The 21,326-nt window shown below is 36.9% G+C and overlaps 1 protein-coding gene across 1 annotated transcript in view; it reads left to right on the top strand.

Annotated features, from left to right (window-relative positions):
- The first annotated feature begins 222 nt into the window (after positions 1-222).
- The window catches only part of KLHL24 (kelch like family member 24), a 34,376-nt gene continuing 13,272 nt past the window's right edge, over positions 223-21,326 (top strand). Inside the window, exons 1-3 of the mRNA XM_069472867.1 lie at positions 223-303; positions 6,164-6,219; positions 8,523-9,503. Of these exons, the coding sequence (XP_069328968.1) occupies positions 8,584-9,503 (920 nt within the window). The 5' untranslated portion in view covers positions 223-303; positions 6,164-6,219; positions 8,523-8,583. The remainder of the gene's footprint in view (positions 304-6,163; positions 6,220-8,522; positions 9,504-21,326) is intronic.

The following is a 21,326-nucleotide window of genomic DNA, read 5'->3' as shown; positions in this document are numbered from 1 at the left end:
CCCCGCTCCGCACCTGACACCCGCCCTTTAGCGGGAACCCCAGGTAGCAGTCCCGGAGGCCACCCGCGGAATGGTAACTACATCTCCCAGGGTGCCCCGGGGCGGGGGACGCCCACCCGGATTGGCCAGGGGTCGGTGACGCTCAGTGTTTTGGCCCAGACGGTCACATGTTTCCTTTGTTGTGAGCTGCTGCAAAAACTGGTGGCTGGAGCAGAGGCCGGCGCTGGAGAGTGCGCTGCGCCGCCGGCCGCTGAGGGACCGCGGGGCCCGCCGCTGCTGGCCGCTTCCAGCCTTTGCTGAGAGGTACCCGGGGATGACAGCTCTGGGACCGGTCAAAAGGCGAGGAACCGGCCGGAGCCTGAAACCTCGGGGGCGGAGGGGCGGCCGAGGTCCTGTCCATGGGGGTGTCTGCGGGAGGGAAGCCAGCGGCGGCCGGCCAGACAGGGAGACCGAAGACAGACCGCAGCTGGGGCTGCAGGGCCCTTTTCTGAGGCGAGGGGCCTCCAGGGCTCACCTGGGGGTCTTCAACCCCGGATCAGTAGCGACAGCCCTGAGAGAAGGCACCACCGCCTCCTGACACTACTGCCCCGGAACCGTGGCGCGGCCTGCCGAGGGCGGGGTGGAAGCGGTGGCCGCCGGGGCTGAGGGTAGCAGCAGGCGCGGCCGTCTCGCCGCCTGGGGGCCAGGGGCAGCTGGGGGAGGGGGCTGGGGAGACAGGCCCTGCTTGTTGCCGAAGGGCTTCGAACGGGACGCTACTTTTTATGTCAGGAAGCGCCGAGAATGTGACGGTCTCAAATCCAGCCTTCGCGTTTGGTGGGGCGACCGTTGGTCCAGTCGGGAAGGACTGACGTGGTCCTGGTGGGTTCTGAGGAGCGCGGGCCAGAGAAGCCCCATTAAAGGGATTGCGAAATGTGCTCGGCACTGCACTGTCACCTGACCGTTACCCCCGCCCCCCGCGAGCCTTTGTTTACCGCGGTCGCGACACCCTGCCTGCAGCGGCCGTCCCCGGGGAGGCGCGGCGGGCGGGGGAGCGGGCGTTCAGCCGGCCTAGTCCCCGCCTAACCTCCCCACCTTCCTACCACTCCAGGACTTGGTTTCTTAATTTAGTTCCTAACGTGCCGGCCCCCAGATTCGGGACTCCCCCAGGGAAGACTGTTATCGCGGCCGGGATTGGGCGCCCGCGGCGGCTTGCGGGCGGGACCCGACGGGCGAGTTCCGAGTTTTTATTGGCGGATGTCTTGTCGCTAGGTGGGCCTGCCCCGGCAGTCTCCCCGCCCCCTTGAAGGTGATCTGGAGGACGCGCGGGAGCGCGCGCCCTGGCTGTTCGTGCAGCTGCAGCCCTAGTGGAGCCAGGCGGCGCGCGCTCCGGCCGGGCCGCGGGCTGCGTGGAGTGTCCGCGGCCGGCGCCGCTAATGCCCGAGTGTGTGGGCAGTTCTGGACACGCAGCGGCCTGCAGCCGCGGTCCGCCCTCCGAGCACCGGAAAATTTGCATCCTTTAAATGGTGTCGGGTTAGCTAACTGGGTGGTGCGAAGGAAGTCCTGCGATTTGTTCTTGCCAGTTCTGCAAACAAGGTTTACATAGCTAAGTATAGACCATAACGCCACATTCTTAGGGAGCCTCACGGTCGCCCCTGAGGCAGTGACTATTCTCAAATGATTTCAGTAAATTTCAATGATTAATCACTTGCTCTTGTGAGCGGTTTTTTTTTGTTTGTTTTTTTAAAGCACGTCCTCGTATTTGCAGCTAGTACTGTTTAGGGCCACCAGCTAAGAGAGTGGTTTTTATTAGGTTCGTAAAATATATTTAAAATTTGCCTGTTCTAGGCTAAAATTTAAAAGTAGATTTCTACTTTTTAAAAAAGATAGTGTGAGGATACAAGATAGTGTGAGGATACTCTCTTAAAAGTTAAAGATTCTTCTATACTCTGGCTTAGATGAGTTGTTTTCCTTTTTTTTTTTTTTTTTTTTTTTGAGACAGAGTCTCACTCTGTTGCCCAGGCTAGAGTGAGTGCAGTGGCATCAGCCTAGCTCACAGCAACCTCAAACTCCTGAGCTCAAGCAATCCTCCTGTCTCAGCCTCCCAAGTAGCTGGGACTACAGGCATGTGCCACCATGCCCAGCTAATTTTTTCTATATATGTTTTTAGCTGTCCATATAATTTCTTTCTATTTTTAGTAGAGATGGGGTCTCGCTCTTGCTCAGGCTGGTCTCGAACTCCTGAGCTCAAACGATCCGCCCACCTCGGCCTCCCAGAGTGCTAGGATTACAGGCGTGAGCCACCGCGCCCGGCCAGTTGTTTTCCTTGTTTGGGGGATTCTAGCTCACACACTTTTATGTATTAATCCCCGTGGTAATTCAAAATTTTTGAGAAGCGAATTACAAAATGTGTTGTTTTAAAATTGTTGATTAAAGTGACAGTAATAAAATCTGCAAGACCAAACATTTTAGTCGTGGTGTGTCGAAGATGGTTCTCCTAATCTCTTGAATTAATAGGGTACTTGGGTTTTATCAGATTTTCTGTAGATGTAGAAAGTGGAGCTGCCCTGGGTGAAGCACAGTTCTTATTGGTTATGCATTCTTAACATATTTTTAAAATTCAAGTGGGAATGGCTACACCAGAATGAGCAGCTCCTGCAGTTGGAGCATTGCAGGCATTTTAATGTATCTAAGTAAGTTTAAAATGCAACCCTCTAACGAATCTTTTTAAAAAATGAAACCATTACTCAATAAAGGCCTGCTTATTCAAACAAAGCCAGGGGCTTAGTTTCTGAACAGGAAGACATAACATTCTGAGTTAGGGCTATTAGCTTTAACTTAAATTCGCCTGGCTTTTGTCCAAGTTGTTAAAACCTTAATGCTTTTTCAATAACTTTTTTTTAACTTCCTTGGTTTTCTGCCATTTCATTAAAACCCAGAGGTCAAGCCTGTGAAAAATAAATACTCTTTATGAAATAACTGCAATTATTTTTGTATATAATTTTACCTAGAAATTTGGAACATCTTTTTTCAATTTAGAAATTAACTATATAATGAAAAATGTAAATTTTCATTTACATTTAAATAAAATATCTTCACAAGTATATACAAACGATTCATTTTGTATGATTTTATTTCTGTTGTGACTGAAGCAACTAGGGTATGTAGCCATTTGACAACTGTTGACATTTTAAAATAACTGTTATTTCTCCTGTTAAAAACACAATAGCTAAACTAACTTTTTTTAATTAAAGAGTTTGTCACTCTGCCTAAAATCACTCAAGAGCTGTAATTTTTCAAAATTTGGCACTTCTTAAAAACTATTAAAATTTATAGCTTTACTCTTTACTGAGGTTTCTAAAAGTTATTGCTGCAAGTGATTTGAGTCACCACTAAGGTAAATAAAAGTCACTGACTTACAAGTGTTTTTATACATAGAGAAATCATCTAGAATACTGGATCTCAAATTTATTCAAGTGAGAGAGCACCTAGTATCATCCTTGCAGATTTAATTCTAATTTTAAAAAACCCAAGCAATTTTGCTGACAGAAAACATAACTATATCATAAATCTGTAGGTCTTTCCATTTTTAAATAAAATAATACATTAAATACCTAAAAGAAATTACACGTTCTCAGGATAAAACCAAATGACATTAAGTTTACATATCAGTTCTGGGGAGAAGCATGAGTAGGCTCCATAGGGCAGCTTGATATGCCAGGTGTGATGTCTGATTAATTATTATTATTTGTAAAGTTTTGGGGAATATCAGTAGCCAAAAGTTTTAAGGCAAGGGAAAGAAACACTTTGGAAAAATTCAATTTTTTTTTCCTGAGGTTAGGAGAAGATAGAATTCCTTTTTAGTTACAGAACCATATTGTTTAGTCTGACACATTGTTTAACCTCTCCTATATTTTTTAATCACTTTTTATCTTTTATTTCTCTTTCTTTCATTGATTAAAGTCATGCAGTGTATTTCCCATCTGAAGTTCTAGTAAACATGGAGTAATCACTAGTTGCTATAATTCTAGCCAAAGGAACTTGAGGTTTTAGGTGGTTTCTGTTATCTTATGGTGGGTAAATAGTCTTGGTTGTTCCATTAAGAAATTGGACATGTTGAAAATAGCTTGAAGCCTGAACTTTAAATATTCTATTTCTAAAACATGGTTCAGGAACCACTGCTCCAGAGTAACATTTTAAATTGAAAATCTAACAGTGCAAATTTGTAATTTAAAAAAATGGTCATCAAATAAATAGATTTTGAGACAATTGGGGTGAAAATATCCGCAATGTATAAAAACTGCTTGGTGTTGCATAGTGCCTTGTTAAATATAATTTTCTGGTTATTTTAAAAATAAAGGATTTACCATGTTGCAATTATTTTTTGGCTTTGCTTTTTTTAAGTTACTATATATGTTTAAAGATAAACAACTTCTTGGTTAAACTTTCTTGTCTCTGTTGTTATTCTTCATTCAAGGATAAATTTGAGAAAATGGAGTAATGTAGAACATAGCATGTGGCAATTCATTACTACAAGTGTAGGGGCCATGCTAGTCAGAATGTTCTTGGTTTTCTTTGTTTTCTGTTATTTATTAGTCTTTAGAAGCCCCTCATTAATTCATACCATCTTTAAGGCTGATAGTAACCTCTTTGTATAGGATTTCTACATTCTAAAGGAAAAATAATCTTGTTACATTATAGTTATCCTGTAGATCAATTCTGATATTATACATCTCCTTGAGACTTTGTGCCCTGACCTCTGTCCCTTGCCCTTACCTATTAGGTAGGTATTACCTAAAACTCCTGCAGAAAATACCCAGGTGAATTGCCTTGCCCTTTCTACTCTGTAAGGTATAATTCTAGACCAGATCAGTCACGAGAGGCTCTATTTTCAATTTGCACCTGTGTTTCCTACTAGAGAAACGCTGAGAATTTGAATCTATTTTAGTATCAATCTTGGAGTTCTTGTTTGGTTCTAATCTTAGCCAACCTCACAGAGTCTAAAATTGGATCTGAATCCAATTATTTGTAACCCCAATGCCAGACAAAAACTAGGCTTTCTATAAATGTTTCTTGAATTGACCTGAATGCCTACATTGGCTTAGGATCTTATTTATCCATTGGGAAGGAACACTTACTTAGCTAGGGCTAACAATCCCCTAATTTGACCTAGTTACAATATTCTTTACCGACAGTATACACAGTTAGATTGATTTCTGAAAATAAGGAAACACACAAGATAACATTCACCTCATAATCATCACACAGTCTGAGTATAGAGATGTGTTTGTGTGTACATGTAAAAAATAATCAGTTGGTAATTTATATTTGGTTTTGGGATCAACTTCTGGGAATTTGTCTAAATTGGTTAAGAATTTATGAGTTCTATTTAAAGATATCTGGGCCAGAAACTACAACCACTTGTGTTTAAATGTTATTACTATTCTGTGCACAGCTCAAAGTTCGTGTGTTTTCTCTTAAGCATTCCTCTCCTCCCCTTCCACCATACAAAAGGAATTGTGCTGAATTAGCTGGTTTCTGTAGGAATTAAGTCTATAAGATTCAACAAAGCAGAAGAAATATACATTTATATATTAAAAGATAAAAATTATTTGACAAGCTTGAGATTCTGTATAGAAAATCTAGATAACTAAGTATTTTAAGAAATGGATTTTTTCCTGAATTACCCAGAATTCTTGAGATTTTTCTCAAACTGATGTCTTTGTTATAGAATACATAGTGACTAAACTGCTTACTTCTGATAATAATGATAGAACAACTCTTAGAATTATTTAATGGCCCAAAACCCAGATGAAACATTGGTTTTCAAACCCTCTTCAAATATCCAATGCACACTTATCACAGCGTATATATTTTTCATCTCAGTTCCACCATTAGCTTTCTGTTGACATTAATATTTGTTGGCTCTCTTTTCACTCAAATCTTATTGCAGGATAAAATTGTCAAGTAAGGAAGATGATAAGAAAACTACTCTGTATGTAAAAGAGCATAAATTATTAATTTGCTTTAATGAGGTGTTATTAATGATTTTTTATACAAAAGTAAACTTCCAATCAGAAACTAGAATTTACTAAAAACTTTGTTCCACATATTAGTAAATTAATGCCAACTATACATGAACTTATTAGTATCTGATTTATATGTTGCTATTCTTTATTTATTTTAGGTGTGGAAATTAACACAAATTTTGACTGGGGCTTTTGTCAAGCAAATGCTAAAAAGGTATATTTATTTATATACTATCTAAACATTGTTATTAGAGAATTTAAGCTATTTTCCTTTCTTTAACCAGAGGTCACTTATGCCATCAGAGGAATGAGGAATAATTCTATCCTTAAGATCATAAAAGAAGGCAGTGTCACAATCTTTTCTATTGCTCAATATTTACCCACTCCTTTCTCCTCCTTCCTGAGGGCCTCAATCCCTCTTCTGCATTTTTCTCCAGTCTTTGAAATACCAAAATAGGTTATCTCCACTCATGTTTCTGGAACATAGGCCAAAAGCATATAATTTTAAATCTACTTAGCAATCAGAAACTAAGTCTACAATAGTAATGAGTTCTACAGTTGGAAATAAACCTTAGTGTACTCCTTAACTAGAAGACTCTTTCTGTTAAGAAAGGTCATTCTTTTCAAGTGAGAGTATAGCTCCAAGAATAAATTTCCTGGAGAAATGAGGGAAAAAAACAAAGGGATATGAGCTTTTCCAGACAAATCGTGTAACTTTGACAGCCAGTTGTTGACATGACAGTCTGATCACACTTACATCCACTAACTCATCTAGTTATAATTTTCACTCATTATATTTCCTTAGAATGAACATTTTCCTGTTGGTTTTGTCTAGAGGTGCCTACTTAGTTGCTTACTTTTTCCTGATGCAATAATTATGCTTTGATATTTACAAAGTGTTTAGAAGGATCCAGTCTGTTATCTGTGTTCTGTTTGCTTGATTATGTGTGAGTTCATTTGTAATCAATCTTGAACCTATATTAGATACTGTACTTTGAGATATGATTAAATTTTCTTTATATTTTTAACCATTACTGGTTAAAATATTTGTATAAAATGGAAAGGCAAAAGCTAATAAATTACATCTAGAATCCCAAAAAATACACTTTTATGCATCTCACATTTCTGAGATGCCCCTATATAAATCATTTATCCTGTCATAAATAGGAAGAGTTTATATTTGGTCCTGTTGTGAAGACTGGCTTATGGGAGCGGTTTCAGAAAGTCGAGAGAAAGTGAAGCTGTCCAAAAAGCCAAGAGGCAACAGGTTGAAGCTGATTGGAGAGATCTGTGATGCTTGGAGAGATCTGTGAGATAGTCTCTCATATACAAAGCAGTAAACAAATATCTTGTAGCTTTTGAAGACTTTGTAATACTAGGTGATTTTATAGGTGTTCTAATCCAAGATTTTCAGTATTTCACTGGGTAAAAGTAATGGAGAGGAAGACCTCTATTGTCGGTCAACAAATCAAGAAACCAACTGTGAAAATAAGGGGCAGAAAATAGCATAAAAAAAAACAGGCCCTTAACTCATAAAGTTTAATCAGACTTTCATTAGTACTTAATATACTATCCCCAAATTTATCTAACAAATCTTAGATACAATAAGATCATTGGATTCAGAAAGCAGAATGTATTTTCATATATATTTTTTCCTACTTGTCAATTTTAGCAAAAGGGAAATTCTTAATTCTTGCAATATGCTATTTTGTTTTGCATTCTGAACACTTGCATTTAAACATCGAGAAAATGAAAATGTATGGATGAAGAAGGCTCAAGATTTTTGTTGTTGTTAATACCAGTAATTAGATCACTAGTCAAAGTGTAGTCAAATATTATAGCTTGTATGAATTTTTTGAATCTGAAATACAAAAAGAATTTAAATTAGATAAGCTGATATGAAGAATCAGTTCTTGATTTGGGAAGCTGACTTGTGGCTAATTCAACCATATTTGAATCTAGATTAGTAAAGCATTAAGATTAAATATGAGTTATATTCCATGTCACCACTGTTTATATTTATCATAATTGGGATGTTCCCTTTTTTATCACTTGTGATATTACATACTTTGAACTTCATGTAGGTTTAACAACGAAAACCTGACATTCAGACACAGTACTGGTCTGTCTTGCTATGGGGGATAGATTTCTGCTTATTAGGATTCTGAATATAGTCAAATTCTGGTGTCTATAAGTCAGACACCATTCTGACTTTACAGTCAGTAATATGAAACCTAGTTGTATAAATGGGGAAATGGAAGATTATTAGTAATTCACAAAGTACATAGTATCCTTTCAGCTGGGGAGCTTAAGGAATACTATGGCAAATTACCCCTAATGTTCTGATTGTGCAAATGCAAATTTTTGTTTATCAGTTTTTATTAAAATAAATAAGGCTCTGTACCCTATGTGAAATGTATTAACTGTGATTTTGTTGTAGTGTTTACATCAAAATAAAGTTATGTAATTTGAATACTGAATTTTTTACATATTGAAATTTTTTTTTTTTACTTTTAGCCACATAAAGAAGATCCCCAACAGTCATTTCTCAACAATTATATAGTCAACTGATGTAACAATGGTACTAATATTGGGACGCAGACTAAACAGAGAGGATCTTGGGGTGCGTGATTCCCCAGCCACTAAGCGTAAAGTTTTTGAAATGGACCCTAAATCTCTGACAGGTCATGAATTTTTTGACTTCTCTTCAGGATCATCCCATGCTGAAAACATACTCCAGATATTTAATGAATTCCGAGATAGCCGCTTGTTCACAGATGTTATCATTTGTGTGGAAGGAAAAGAATTTCCTTGCCACAGAGCCGTTCTCTCAGCCTGTAGTAGCTACTTCAGAGCTATGTTTTGTAATGATCACAGGGAAAGCCGAGAAATGTTGGTTGAGATCAATGGTATTTTAGCTGAAGCTATGGAATGTTTTTTGCAGTATGTTTATACTGGAAAGGTGAAGATCACCACAGAGAATGTACAATATCTCTTTGAAACATCAAGCCTCTTTCAGATTAGTGTTCTCCGCGATGCATGTGCCAAGTTCTTGGAGGAGCAACTTGATCCTTGTAATTGCTTAGGAATCCAGCGCTTTGCTGATACCCATTCACTCAAAACACTCTTCACAAAATGCAAAAATTTTGCATTACAGACTTTTGAGGATGTGTCCCAGCATGAAGAATTTCTTGAGCTTGACAAAGATGAACTTATTGATTATATTTGTAGCGATGAACTTGTAATTGGTAAAGAGGAGATGGTTTTTGAAGCCGTCATGCGTTGGGTCTATCGTGCTGTCGATCTGAGAAGACCACTGTTACATGAGCTCTTGACACATGTGAGACTCCCTCTGTTGCATCCCAACTACTTTGTTCAAACAGTTGAGGTGGACCAATTGATTCAGAATTCTCCTGAGTGTTATCAGTTATTGCATGAAGCAAGACGGTACCACATACTTGGGAATGAAATGATGTCCCCAAGGACTAGGCCACGCAGGTGAGAAGACTGTTTTCAAACATAGTTAACAAAAGCTTTTATTTTTAAAATGTATTTAAACCTCCTGAATGCAATCTCAGTATAGTCATTTATATGTATAGTGTACATATGGCTTTATATAATGTTAGATTTATTCTGGATTATGTAAATCATTAGAATGTCTCTCCTAATGAAGACTAGATTCAATAATAGCATTTTTTGTTCTGAGCCGTCAGAGAGTGTTGGAAAGGATCTTTACAACAGTGTATATCTCAATACATTTCTACTAATTTCTCTTAAGCTTTGTAGGGCCCCAGACCATTCCAATTTTCTTTCCAAAGGTTCTTTGTACATAGGGTAGCTAAATACTATAGTAGGCTCTCTTGAACTGCCTCTACTTATAAAAAGAACAATTTGCACATTCATAGACTGGTCTTTTTCCTAACAGAACATGAAATGCAGAGGTGGAGCAAATAAGCTGATATATGTTGAATGAATTCTCAGATGTAAAATCCAGGCCTCAAATCTTTTTTAATTGCCATAGTTACTGTATTTAATGTCAGTCTCAATTTTTTAATCTTTTTTTGGTTATGAAAATTAAATCTTCATTATAGAGAATTTGGAAAATTTATGTTTCAGGGGTGAAATGCAATTAAGTGTCCTATTTGCATCTTCTTACAATAGATTATTTCTATAAAACCTATAGATTTTAATTCATGAGCTGTAGAAAAATATCTGTGCCTTAATAATGGAAGGAATACTATTAAACATTTTATTGTGAATAAGCAAGAAATGCCTATTGTGAGAAATATTAAAGAATCTTTTTAATATTTTTCTAACAAAGCTAACATTGGTATTGGTTATTTATTTATTGTGGTAAAAAACATAACATAAAATTTGCCATCTTAACCATTTTTAATTGTATAGTTCAGTAGTGTTAAGTATATTCACATTGTTGTGAAACTAGTGTTTATTTTTATTTTCCCATATATCTCCATTTTTCTATAAATTTGCTATAATATAGCCTACAAACCACATTTTTTGCTTCAATTTTGAGTATCATTGTTTTGGCATGTGATTAAAATTCAGCATGTTATGAGATAGTTTGCTTTTTAAATCTGTACAAGTTTGGATATAGCAGGATTTAATCTGTTTCTTCATATGTAAAATGAGAATGATCATAGTGTTTACATCACAGGTTTTGCCACTGAAACTATTAAATGCAATAATTCTTAAGTACCCAGCATATTACTTGCTGCATTGAAAGTGTTTAATACTTACTATTTATATAGTATAATGTAGGCCTGACTCAATTTAAGAAAACTCCAGTACTTGAAAGTCTGAACTTTTTATAAATTAGATACAATATTGGGTAACTATTATTACAAAAGATTAACATAATATTTCTTAGTATTGGGGTGAGAGTATATTTTTTCTTCAAAGTTATTCTATAAATATGCAGCTGATTTTTTTAAAGTTCTTTTTTTTAAAAAAAAAAAAAAAAAGACCATTAAGACATTTGGGCTGAGCTTAAGAATGTGGAAAAACCAAGGTTCCTGAATGTATTAAGAAAGCTAAATAGCTTCAGGGCTGTATATTAGCTATTCCAGAACTCTCATGGACACACAGTATCCCTCCAGAGGGAAAATCACTCATGTTTCCAAGCAGAACGCCCTTGGTAGCAGACAGAATGGTCTGGGGTCAGATGGGGCTAATAATGTGAATCCTGCATATCTCATAGGACTAGAGTAGGAATCAAGGGTTATATGTTATAAAATCAAAAAAGTGATTTATTATTAATATTATTTATAAAGACATGACCTGATTGCAGATTACAACCTAAGGGTCCTATCACTCCTTTAAAGAGACACTTTTCCTACTTTACTTAATTATTTGATTTCCCAAAATGTATTTCACATCCAGTTTTTAAGAGAACAAATCCATTTCATACAGTGGGTTTATATATATGATTGCATTTATATATGTGATTGCAATATCACCTTTAGCAGACAAATAGAAAAAAATAATCTGTAGTTATACTGAATTTACAGACTATTATAAGTATAATAGCAGATAATTATTTTATGTGAGCATTACATGAGGAATGTAAAAAGGAATCTTTATTTTACAACTCTGCCATCACCATTATCCCTTACATTCTATCTTTCACTTATCTATTACTGCATGTTAGCATTAAAAATCACTAGGAATTTAATTATGTAAACAATGTGCATTATTTGTACAGGTTCTCATCTTTCTGAGAAACTCCAGCTTCTTTCTTTGAAAGAGGAGTGATGTCTCCACTTCAACAGCAGATCATTCCTCTGACTTCTGCTCTAGTAACTCTACTGAAACTCCTCTCAATCAAGTCATCACTGACCTTCTATATATTATTTGCTAGCCTCTTTTCAGTCTTTACCCAGCTTGAGCTCAGGATTTGACATCGTTAATTGCTTTATCCATCTTGAAACTCTCTCTTTCATTGGCTTCTGGAATACCATTCATTTCATGGTCCCCCCATTTCTCCAGCCATTCTTTTCAATTTGATGGTTTTTACTCCTGTATGTAGTCTTTCAAATGTTGATTATCTGTCTAGTTCACATCTCTTTGTCTTGTCTTATATACTTTCCTAGGTGATAGCATCTCATCTATTATCATGGTTCTAATTACCATGCATGCTATCGACTACCAGACCTATATCTCCAGCCTGGACTTTTCTCTTTCATTATTTCTTTTTTTATTTTATCTATATATTTCTTTTACAATTTTTATAATTTTTTACTTGATTGCATGTCTTTTAAAAATAACAGGCAAAATAACAGTATCACTTAAAGTTAATAATATGAATAATTCATATTATTTAATATTCAATCCATATTTAAACTTCTCCAGTATTCCAAACTGTCCTTTAATGAACCTGGATCCAACCCAGGATCACTCATTACATGCGGTTATTTCCATGAAATCTCTTTTATTTCAAGACAATTTGTTTTTCATGATTCTAACTTGTCGATGGGAAAGTTGTCCAGAAATATATTCCATCTTCTGGATTAGTCTGGTTGTTTCCTTATGGTGTCATTTAGCTGCATTTAGCTGTCTCCTGGAAACTGGAAGTTGGCTCTTCAAGCTTTGGCTTAATGGATACAAATTAAATAATAATGACCAGAATTCATCCTACATAATATATACATTATATTTCATCACATTAGGAGACACATCTGGTTGTCCTCCTATTAGTGATGAAAAGATTAACTCCAGATTAGGGTGATGATAGTCTGAACCCTCCACTGTACAGTTAAATTATATTCCCCATATCAGCCAATATTTCTTTAGTGTTCTCTTATGCCAAGTATTCTCCAGAGCTCAACACATACTGGATATTCTACCTACATACCCACATGTCTCTTAGGTGACAGAGAAAACCCCAAAGTGCATTATATTAAAATCGAAGTGTGGTGATAGTTCCCTAGAAAGAGTATATAGACCAATCTAAGAGCACAAAAGCTTCGATAATCTACTCTGCCAGTTGTAAATAAACCTTTGGATGCATGGAGAAAAACAGTGAAGACTAATCACAGAAGGGAGTGAAGCTTAGAAACAATGTTTGTCTTTCTAGTAATATATATTAGGCAACTGTAAATCTTTATATTGACACATATAAAATACTATTTTTAATCAACATCCAGTACAAGCATCATGATGGGTGCAGCAGTGGTCCCCAACCTTGTTGGCATCAGGGATTGGTTTCATGGAAGACAGTTTTTCCACGGATGGTAGGGTTGGGGAGTTGGGGGCTGGGGAGGTGGAGCTCATGCAGTGATCCGAGGATAGGTGATGCGAGGATGGGAAGCGGCTGTAAATACAGATAAGCTTCCCTTGCTAGCCTGCTGCTCATCTCCTGCTGTGTGCCGCCCGATTCCTAAGTTTGATGAAAGACAATTTTTCTGCGGGTGGGGGGGGAGGGGAAGGGGGGGGTGCGGGGACCGGGGAGCTCTGCAGCCTGGTCTGGTCCCTAACAGGTCACTGACCGGTACTGATTTGTGGCTTGGGGGTTGGGGACCAAAGGGTTAGAGTACTGGCTTCAGAATCTGTACACAACTAGGTAAAAGTACCTGGGCATGATACTTTAACTTCTCTATGGATTAATTTCCTCATCCATAAAAGAAGTATAATACCACCTACCTTGTAATATTGTAAGGATTGGAAATACCATATGAAAAATTTTTATTTGACACACAAAATTTTGATAAAGATTATTGCTGATTTCATGAAGATAATATTCCTCATACATTTTAAATTTATGCTGTACTTTTATAGAATAGGAAATGTGGTTTGATAGAATGCTTGCTATCATATGGCTTATTTTAAGCATAATTTTTTTAAAATTAATGGTAAGCTGTATATCTGTTCTAATATATTTGTTTTTCAAAGCATATTTTATAATTGTTCTAATTTAAGAACTGTACTTTATTTGTTATATAAAGATATTATCTTCCCAAATATCATTCCACAGTAATAATAGCAAACACTTATGCCCCAGGAACTGTTCTATGTACTGTTACATCTATTAACTCATTTTCTGCTCATAGTAGCCCTGAAAGTTAGTACTATTATTATGCCTATTTTACAGATGAGCAAACTGAGGCTCAGAGAAGTAACTTGTTCAAGGTCACATAGTTTATAGTAAGTGGCAGAGCAAGGATTCAAAACCTAGGACTTCTAGCTCCAGAGTTCATGCTAGTATGCATACTGCCTCTTCTGAACATTAATATTTAAAAGAGACATTCTACAAAAACGATGATACTATATAGCTGCAGTCTCCAACCCCCAACCCCTGGTGGTGGTCCGAGGCCTGTTAGGGAGCGGGCCACAGAACTCCACCACCCACCCACCGACTCCCCCACTCCCATCTGTGGAAGAATTGTCTTCCATGAAACTTAGGAAGTGTGGGGTGGGTGGTGCACAGTAGGAGGTGAGCGGCAGGTGAGCAAGGGAAGCCTCATCTGTATTTACGGCTGCTCCCTATTGCTCATGTCACCACCTGTTCTACCCCACCCCACCCCCATCCCCCTACCCTCGTCTATGGAAAAATTATCTTCCATGAAACTGGTCCCTGATGCCAAAAATGTTGGGGACCACTGCACTAAATACTCTGTTTTCATTCAGTGCCCTTAATATCCTAATTTCCTCTCTTACTCTCTTCCTTTGGCTCTCTCCCTGAGTCCTCAACTAAATTTGGAAACTTATCTCCAAGTTCAAAGTTTAATATTAGTGTGGAAAACATTTGAGGGGGAAAAGTTCATATAAACACTTATATGCATGTTTGGACTCAGGAATATTTTTTAACTCTGTAGACTTCATGGTAACCAACTTAAACAGGGCTTGAATTTTGTCTAATAAATATTTGAGTTGCCTCCATGAGCCATCTTCCCTACACGCTAAGTCCTGGGCTTCAAACCCTTTTCGTATGGAGAAAAGTAACTTTTCTGCTTGTGATGGGCTTCTCTGCCCCAACCTTGTCCCATTTCAGGAATCTTAACTGTGGTATTTACCCTACTGTCCCTGACTGTGATGTTTCATATTCCTGACCATTGTTTAACAATCGAATTCTGACCTCCAGTACACCTAATTTCCATTTCTTTCCCCTACTTAACTCCAAATGCTGCTTTCCATATTTCCCATACCAGCCTGAATACCAGACTTTTTGTTTAGCTCACGATTGCTTGGTAGTTTGGTTCTGATATTGTTGATTTTGCATTGTGACCTGATCCAGATTGTCCCTATCATAATGATTCCCTTGAAAGAGTCATTTTCCCTGGTAGATGCTAATTTTCCTTTTTGGTAGGACTGGACTGCCTGCAAAATGAGGTACCCAAGTGGAAACACAGATGGCATTAAACCGAACAAATGTCTTCCAATATATTACTATACATGGCAAATTGTCCATATATATGAAAAAAAAATTGATGCCCTTTGCTATACTCCATTGAGCAGTAGAGATAGCTAAGACTTAATAAATTCATCATTTTGAGGTTGGAATCAGCAGTTAATTAAGTACTTCTCTAATATTTTCTTCTACCTCTTATCTAATAATCAGTTACTATATAATGCATCTAGGAATCTAATTGCCATAATGAAGACAAGGCTCAATTTCCTAATGGAAACCAATGAGAAGACTGAGGGACTTATATATTTTTTCTTAAGAAATAGTGTTTTGTGATTATTTAATAAATCCCTTCCTTCCTTCTTTTATAGGCAATAAACTGAGGCACAGTTAAGTGAAGTGCCTTGTTCTTGGTCAAAAATCTAGTTAGTAGCAGGGCCAAGGCCAAAAGACAGTGTTCTGAATTCCTGTCCCAAACCCACTTAAAAATGATATTCTACTGTATTATAGGATACATAGTTTACCATTTTTATACATGTTAATTCATTGTTATTTTGAACTCAAACATTTTTATATAAAAAGTATACATTATAAGTCTCCCTCTACCTTACCCTTGGTTCTCCTCCCCAAAGGATACCTCTGTTACCAGGTTTTTGCACTTCTTTTAGAAATATTCTTTGCATAGATGTATATGTGTGTGTACACTTATCTCCCTATGTTTTTAATACAGATGGTAGGGTACTACACTCACAGTTCTGCTTTTACCACTTAAAAGTATCTTGGAGGCCAGACGCAATGGTTCATGTCTGTATCCCCAGCAATTTTGAGGCCAGGAGTGCTAGACCAGTGTGGGCAACATAGTGAGACCCCTGTCTCTACAAAAAATAAAAATTTAGCCACACGTGGTGGCACGTACCTATAGTCCTAGCAAGCTACTTGCGAGGCTGAGACAAGAGGATCACTTGAGCCCAGGAGTTCAAGGTTGCAATGAACTGTGATCACACCACTGCACTCTAGCCTGGGTGATGGAGAGAGACCCTGTCTCTAAAAAAAAAAAGGAAAAAAAAATATCTTGGAAATTGTTCTATATCACCACATATAGGTCTCTCTCAGTATTATTATTATGGAAATTTTCAAATTTATTTTTTTAAGAGCCATATAGTATCTCATTTATGGATGTACCATAATATATTTAATCCATCTCTTAATGATGGATGTGTAGGTTCTTTCTAATTTTTTGTTTTTTACCATTGCAAGCAATATTTGATGAATATTCTTATAGATATGTTTTTGCATACATACAGTTAATTTATAGCATGAATTACTAGAAATGGAATTGCTCAGTCATAGGATATGTACGTTTTTAATTTTTATAGGTACTGTAAAAATTGCCTTCCAATTTATACTTCAACCAAAAACATGAGAGGGATTATTTCTGTACTTCTTTGCCAACACAGTTTGTTTACATTAGTTTTTGTAAATCTTTGTTACTCTGGAAGGTGAAAATAGTATCTCATAATTTTAATTTGCATTTTTTAATGTGATAGATTGAGCATCCTTTCCTGAGTTTGAAAGCTATTTGTAGATATGTTGGTTTTTTCTGCAATCCATTGAACTCTAATGTATCCAAATTCTGATTGCAAATAGACACCAGCTCCCCAGCTCAAGCATAAAAGAGACATGTATTAAAAGCGTACAGGGATCAGTGTCTTATAGAACCTAGGAGCAAAAATTCAATAGGACATCAAAGAAGACTGGAACAGCCTACTGAAAAGCCATCAGAAATCAGGTTTTGCCTTCTCTCTGCCTCTCACCTCTGCTTTTCTCTGCATGTCTGCATCGTTCTCACTCATTAGTCTGGCTGAATATGGCCATTCATGGGTTATAGGTTTAAGGTATTAAATAGTACAAGTTCTGTCACATAGGGAGACTGAATCTCTCCTTCTCTTGGGGAGAGACAATCTCTGATTCAGCCAGACACCCTTCTCTGGACAGCAACCTATGACAATGAGAGCAGAAATGTAATGACTAAAAACCCCATCCCGTGGTAGGTTGACCAGATGCCCAGTAGTGGCCATTAATAGTAAGATGTGAGGTTTTTTTTTTCTTTTGTTCTTTCTTAACTTGGGGATGGTGGGGCTGGAGTAATTTATATGTTATTAGTAATTGGAGAAAATTTAGAGAATGAGATAAGCAAAAAATATCACCTATATTCTCACCTCCAAGAGGTAACACTGTGAATATTTGGCTTTATTCTTCTATTTTTCTATGAATTTATTTCATTTACAGGATTGTTATCCATTTCATAGTCTGTTTTTATGACTTAATATGTGGTAAATGTATTTTCATGGCATGAAATCTACTACAATATAACATAACCACCCCTCCCCCACATTTAAGTTGTTTTTGATTTTTTACCATTAAGTAAGATGAGCATATTTGTGGCTAAATATTTAAGCACATCTATAGATTAGTTCCTGATGATAAATTCTTAGATTATTGCTGATTTTGAAAAGTAGCCATTTCGAGTCTTTTGACCAATACAGCCATTTCCTAATAGAAGCCATCCCATATTTTGCAGTTTGGGGTAAAAAGCCCTACCGCACAAGTTGATACTATGTCCTCACCAAGTTGGAAAGCTCTAAGGCTTATGGCTGGTATAAATGTCTTAAGGCAGCAGTCTCCAACCTTTTTGGCACCAGGGACTGGTTTCATGGAAGACAGTTTTTCCATGGTCAGGAAATTGGGAGGGGGATGGTTTCAGGATGATTCAAGTTCGTTACATTTATTGTACAGTCAAAACCTCTTTGCTAATGATAATCTGTATTTGCAGCTGCTCTCTAGCACTAGCATCACCGCCTCAGCTCCATCTCAGATCATCAGGCATTAGATTCTCATAAGGAGCATGCAACCTTGATCCCTCACGTGTGCAGTTTACAGTAGAGTTTATGCTCCTATGAGAATCTAATGCCCCTGCTGATCTGACAGGAGGTGGAGCTCAGGCGGTGATGCAAGCAATGGGGAGCGGCTGTAAATACAGATGAAGTTTCTCTTGATCATCTCCTGCTCAGCTCCTACAGTGCAGCCTGATTCCTAACACGCCATGGCCTGGGGGTCTGGGATTGCAGTCTTAAGGGGTCATTTATGTTGTTAAATTCTTAATGATTCAGTGATTCTTCTACGCTCAGAAACAGTAAGAATAGATGAGACTATTAGGGGCAGAGTTAACATTAATTATGAAAGACTGATTAATTCATTTATCTTCTAATCTACATATGTTTATTTGTAATAAGAAATGGAACTGTCAAGCAGACTAGATATTTTAAGTCAGTCTGCCCAGCATATTCAAAGGTTGTTTGGCAAGCATGGAATCCAAACCAAGGGAGTTGTTAATAGTAGACCTTTAGAACTGGAGTCATCTCAGCTAGTATAGGTTGAGGAAGTCTCACTGACCGTAAAAATATTGTTGCCAAAAAACCAGTAATGTTCAAGTTAGCTTAGCTTAAGAGTCTTTTTGTCCTTAGATAGTAACTTGAATGGATACAGCAAATGTTTGCCTCTGTGATTATCTACTCTTTCATTCATTTGTTCATTACTTATTGCTTCTAGGGCTGATACATTCCCTCTTCTGATAAATAGTTCTTTCTTTGGATAAATCAATACATTGAATTTGGTAACCGTCATATCTAACAGACTAGAGAACCATTCTGTCTCTTTAAGGCTTAAAGTCTCAGATCTCTACTTTAGTCCATTATTTTGGTTTCATTTTCAGATATTTTTGAGTTTGGGAATGGTGAATAGACAGTATCACTAACATCTTTCCCTTCTCCTTTCCAACTTCCCACTACCTGGAAACACACTTCCTTTTCTATTGTGTGTATTTTTTTTTAATATTCTTAATAGCCAGTTATTCTTATTAGCCAGGATCACTTTTCAACCCTTTTTGTTGATGGAAGATAGTTTGGCACTTCACATGTCTCTGGCATATTTGACATTAATTATAAGCAGGTCTGTTATTTTAGCCAGCAATTCCTATATTTCAATTTCAATTCCTATATTTCACCTTTTGATATTTTTAAGTGAATCTGATAATGATGACCTGTTTTGTTGATTTGGTTTAGCGTACCTTGTGGATTTTTTATGTTTGCATGCATGAAATAAAGTTTATTGAGGAAGGACAAGGAGAGGTTTACAGAGCAAGAGCAAGATATAGATTTACAGAGTAAGAGTTTACCACAGACAACAAACAGACCTCTTGTCATAACAAAAGCTCTTGTGGATTTATAATTTATCTTTTACATAAATCAAAGAATATGATCTTTTAATTTGATCTTTTTCAAATTTATGATAAAAGGAGATGATAAATTTTTTTAAATGTATTACCATTGTAAAAAGGATAATTTGGTCATCATGTTTTCCTAGGAACAAATGGTGAGATTTAATACTAAAGCAACAAATATTTGTTATTTTATTATATCAGAAAATCAGAATTTTTATGTTAAAGAATTAATGAAATAGAGTGTGAAATAAAGTGACATTCACTCTAAAAATATACTACATGGGTATCCAGAATTTTATTAATGCTATACTATCACCTTGACTGCCTTTTTGTTCTACTTGCCATTATCAGATGGGGTAACCTATTTACTTTAAGGCAGTCAGCTCTCTGTCTGAAATAAGTATTTTTCTAAGCCCAAGAAATAACCCTTTTATTGGGTTAACAGTTTCGAATGAGAACACCAGACTTGTATCTAATTAAGTTAAAAACCATGTGGTTGCAAATAGGACCTTCAATACAGGCAAAACTCCTAGCTTGTTGATCCTTTCAGATAAATACACGTGCCAATAGACACTGAAGTTATCCTTTACTTTGTGGACTACATGTTTTAACAATTAGCTTTTCATGGAGTTTTCTCTTCCTGTTCCAAGATACAAAAACAGATAATATATGTTTATTGGGCTAAGAAGTCTTGTAAAAGGCAAACAAGTTTGAGCAGAGGGAAAGTATAAAACAAAGTAAAACGCTATAAGGAAAGTATAAAACAAAATGCTATAATATAAAATAATTACTCTGGATTTTATAATAAAACAATTAGAAGTGATTTAACTCCAGTAACAGTATTTAGCAATTTCATTTTGATTGATCAATACATAAGACTGAGGAATATCACATAGATTTGTCTTAGATTTTAAGTGTGGTTTTAGGAATTGATATTTCTATGGAAAGAAGTATCTGGTACTATGCTCTCTTTATTTTTAATATTTTCTTTTTGGAATTATAGTAACTCTAAAAATAGTAAACATTACTGATAATATTTAGGTTCCTCCGTTACTGTTTTACTATATACTAGGTTAGGGTTATATAACTTGCTGGATTCCTAAAAGTAATTTTTGTTGCATGTATGAACAAAATTCTTTTCTATCTTATGTTTTTCTGATTTTATAATGGAAAAAGTATGTCTGGCATAGAATAGGTGAATGATTCACTTAGTTGAAATAGCTTTGAGTAAATAAATGTAGCTAGAATAGCTCTGTTAAAGGAGACATACCAATATTGCTTATTTTGTTTTTTTCTAGTATAATTGTGTAACATACACTGACTAAAACTACAAATGAGTGTGAATTGATGTGGTCTTTTTTCCTTTGTATATTTAAGTAAGAGAAGGATGGTTGGCATTTTTTTTTTTACCTTTTTTTTTTGTTTTTAATGGTGACGTGGTCTCGCTCTTGCTCAGGCCGGTCTCGAACTCCTGATCCTCCCGCCTCAGCCTCCCAGAGTGCTAGGGTTACAGGTGTGAGCCACTGCGCCCGGCCTGTTGGCATTTTTCTTTATGAGACTTAACTTGTAGGACCATAAAATGTAATCACAAGACTTTTTCATTTGGATTATATTTGTGGGTGGGGGGAAGCCTAAAAATTTTTAAATTCCAAAACTATCTATTGAGCCTTATGAACAAAAA

This window comes from Eulemur rufifrons, chromosome 7, assembly GCF_041146395.1.
Source record: "Eulemur rufifrons isolate Redbay chromosome 7, OSU_ERuf_1, whole genome shotgun sequence".
NCBI classification, from domain to species: Eukaryota; Metazoa; Chordata; class Mammalia; order Primates; family Lemuridae; genus Eulemur; species Eulemur rufifrons.
Note: the sequence above shows the minus strand (reverse complement) of the source record. Positions and strands in the feature narration are given on the sequence as shown.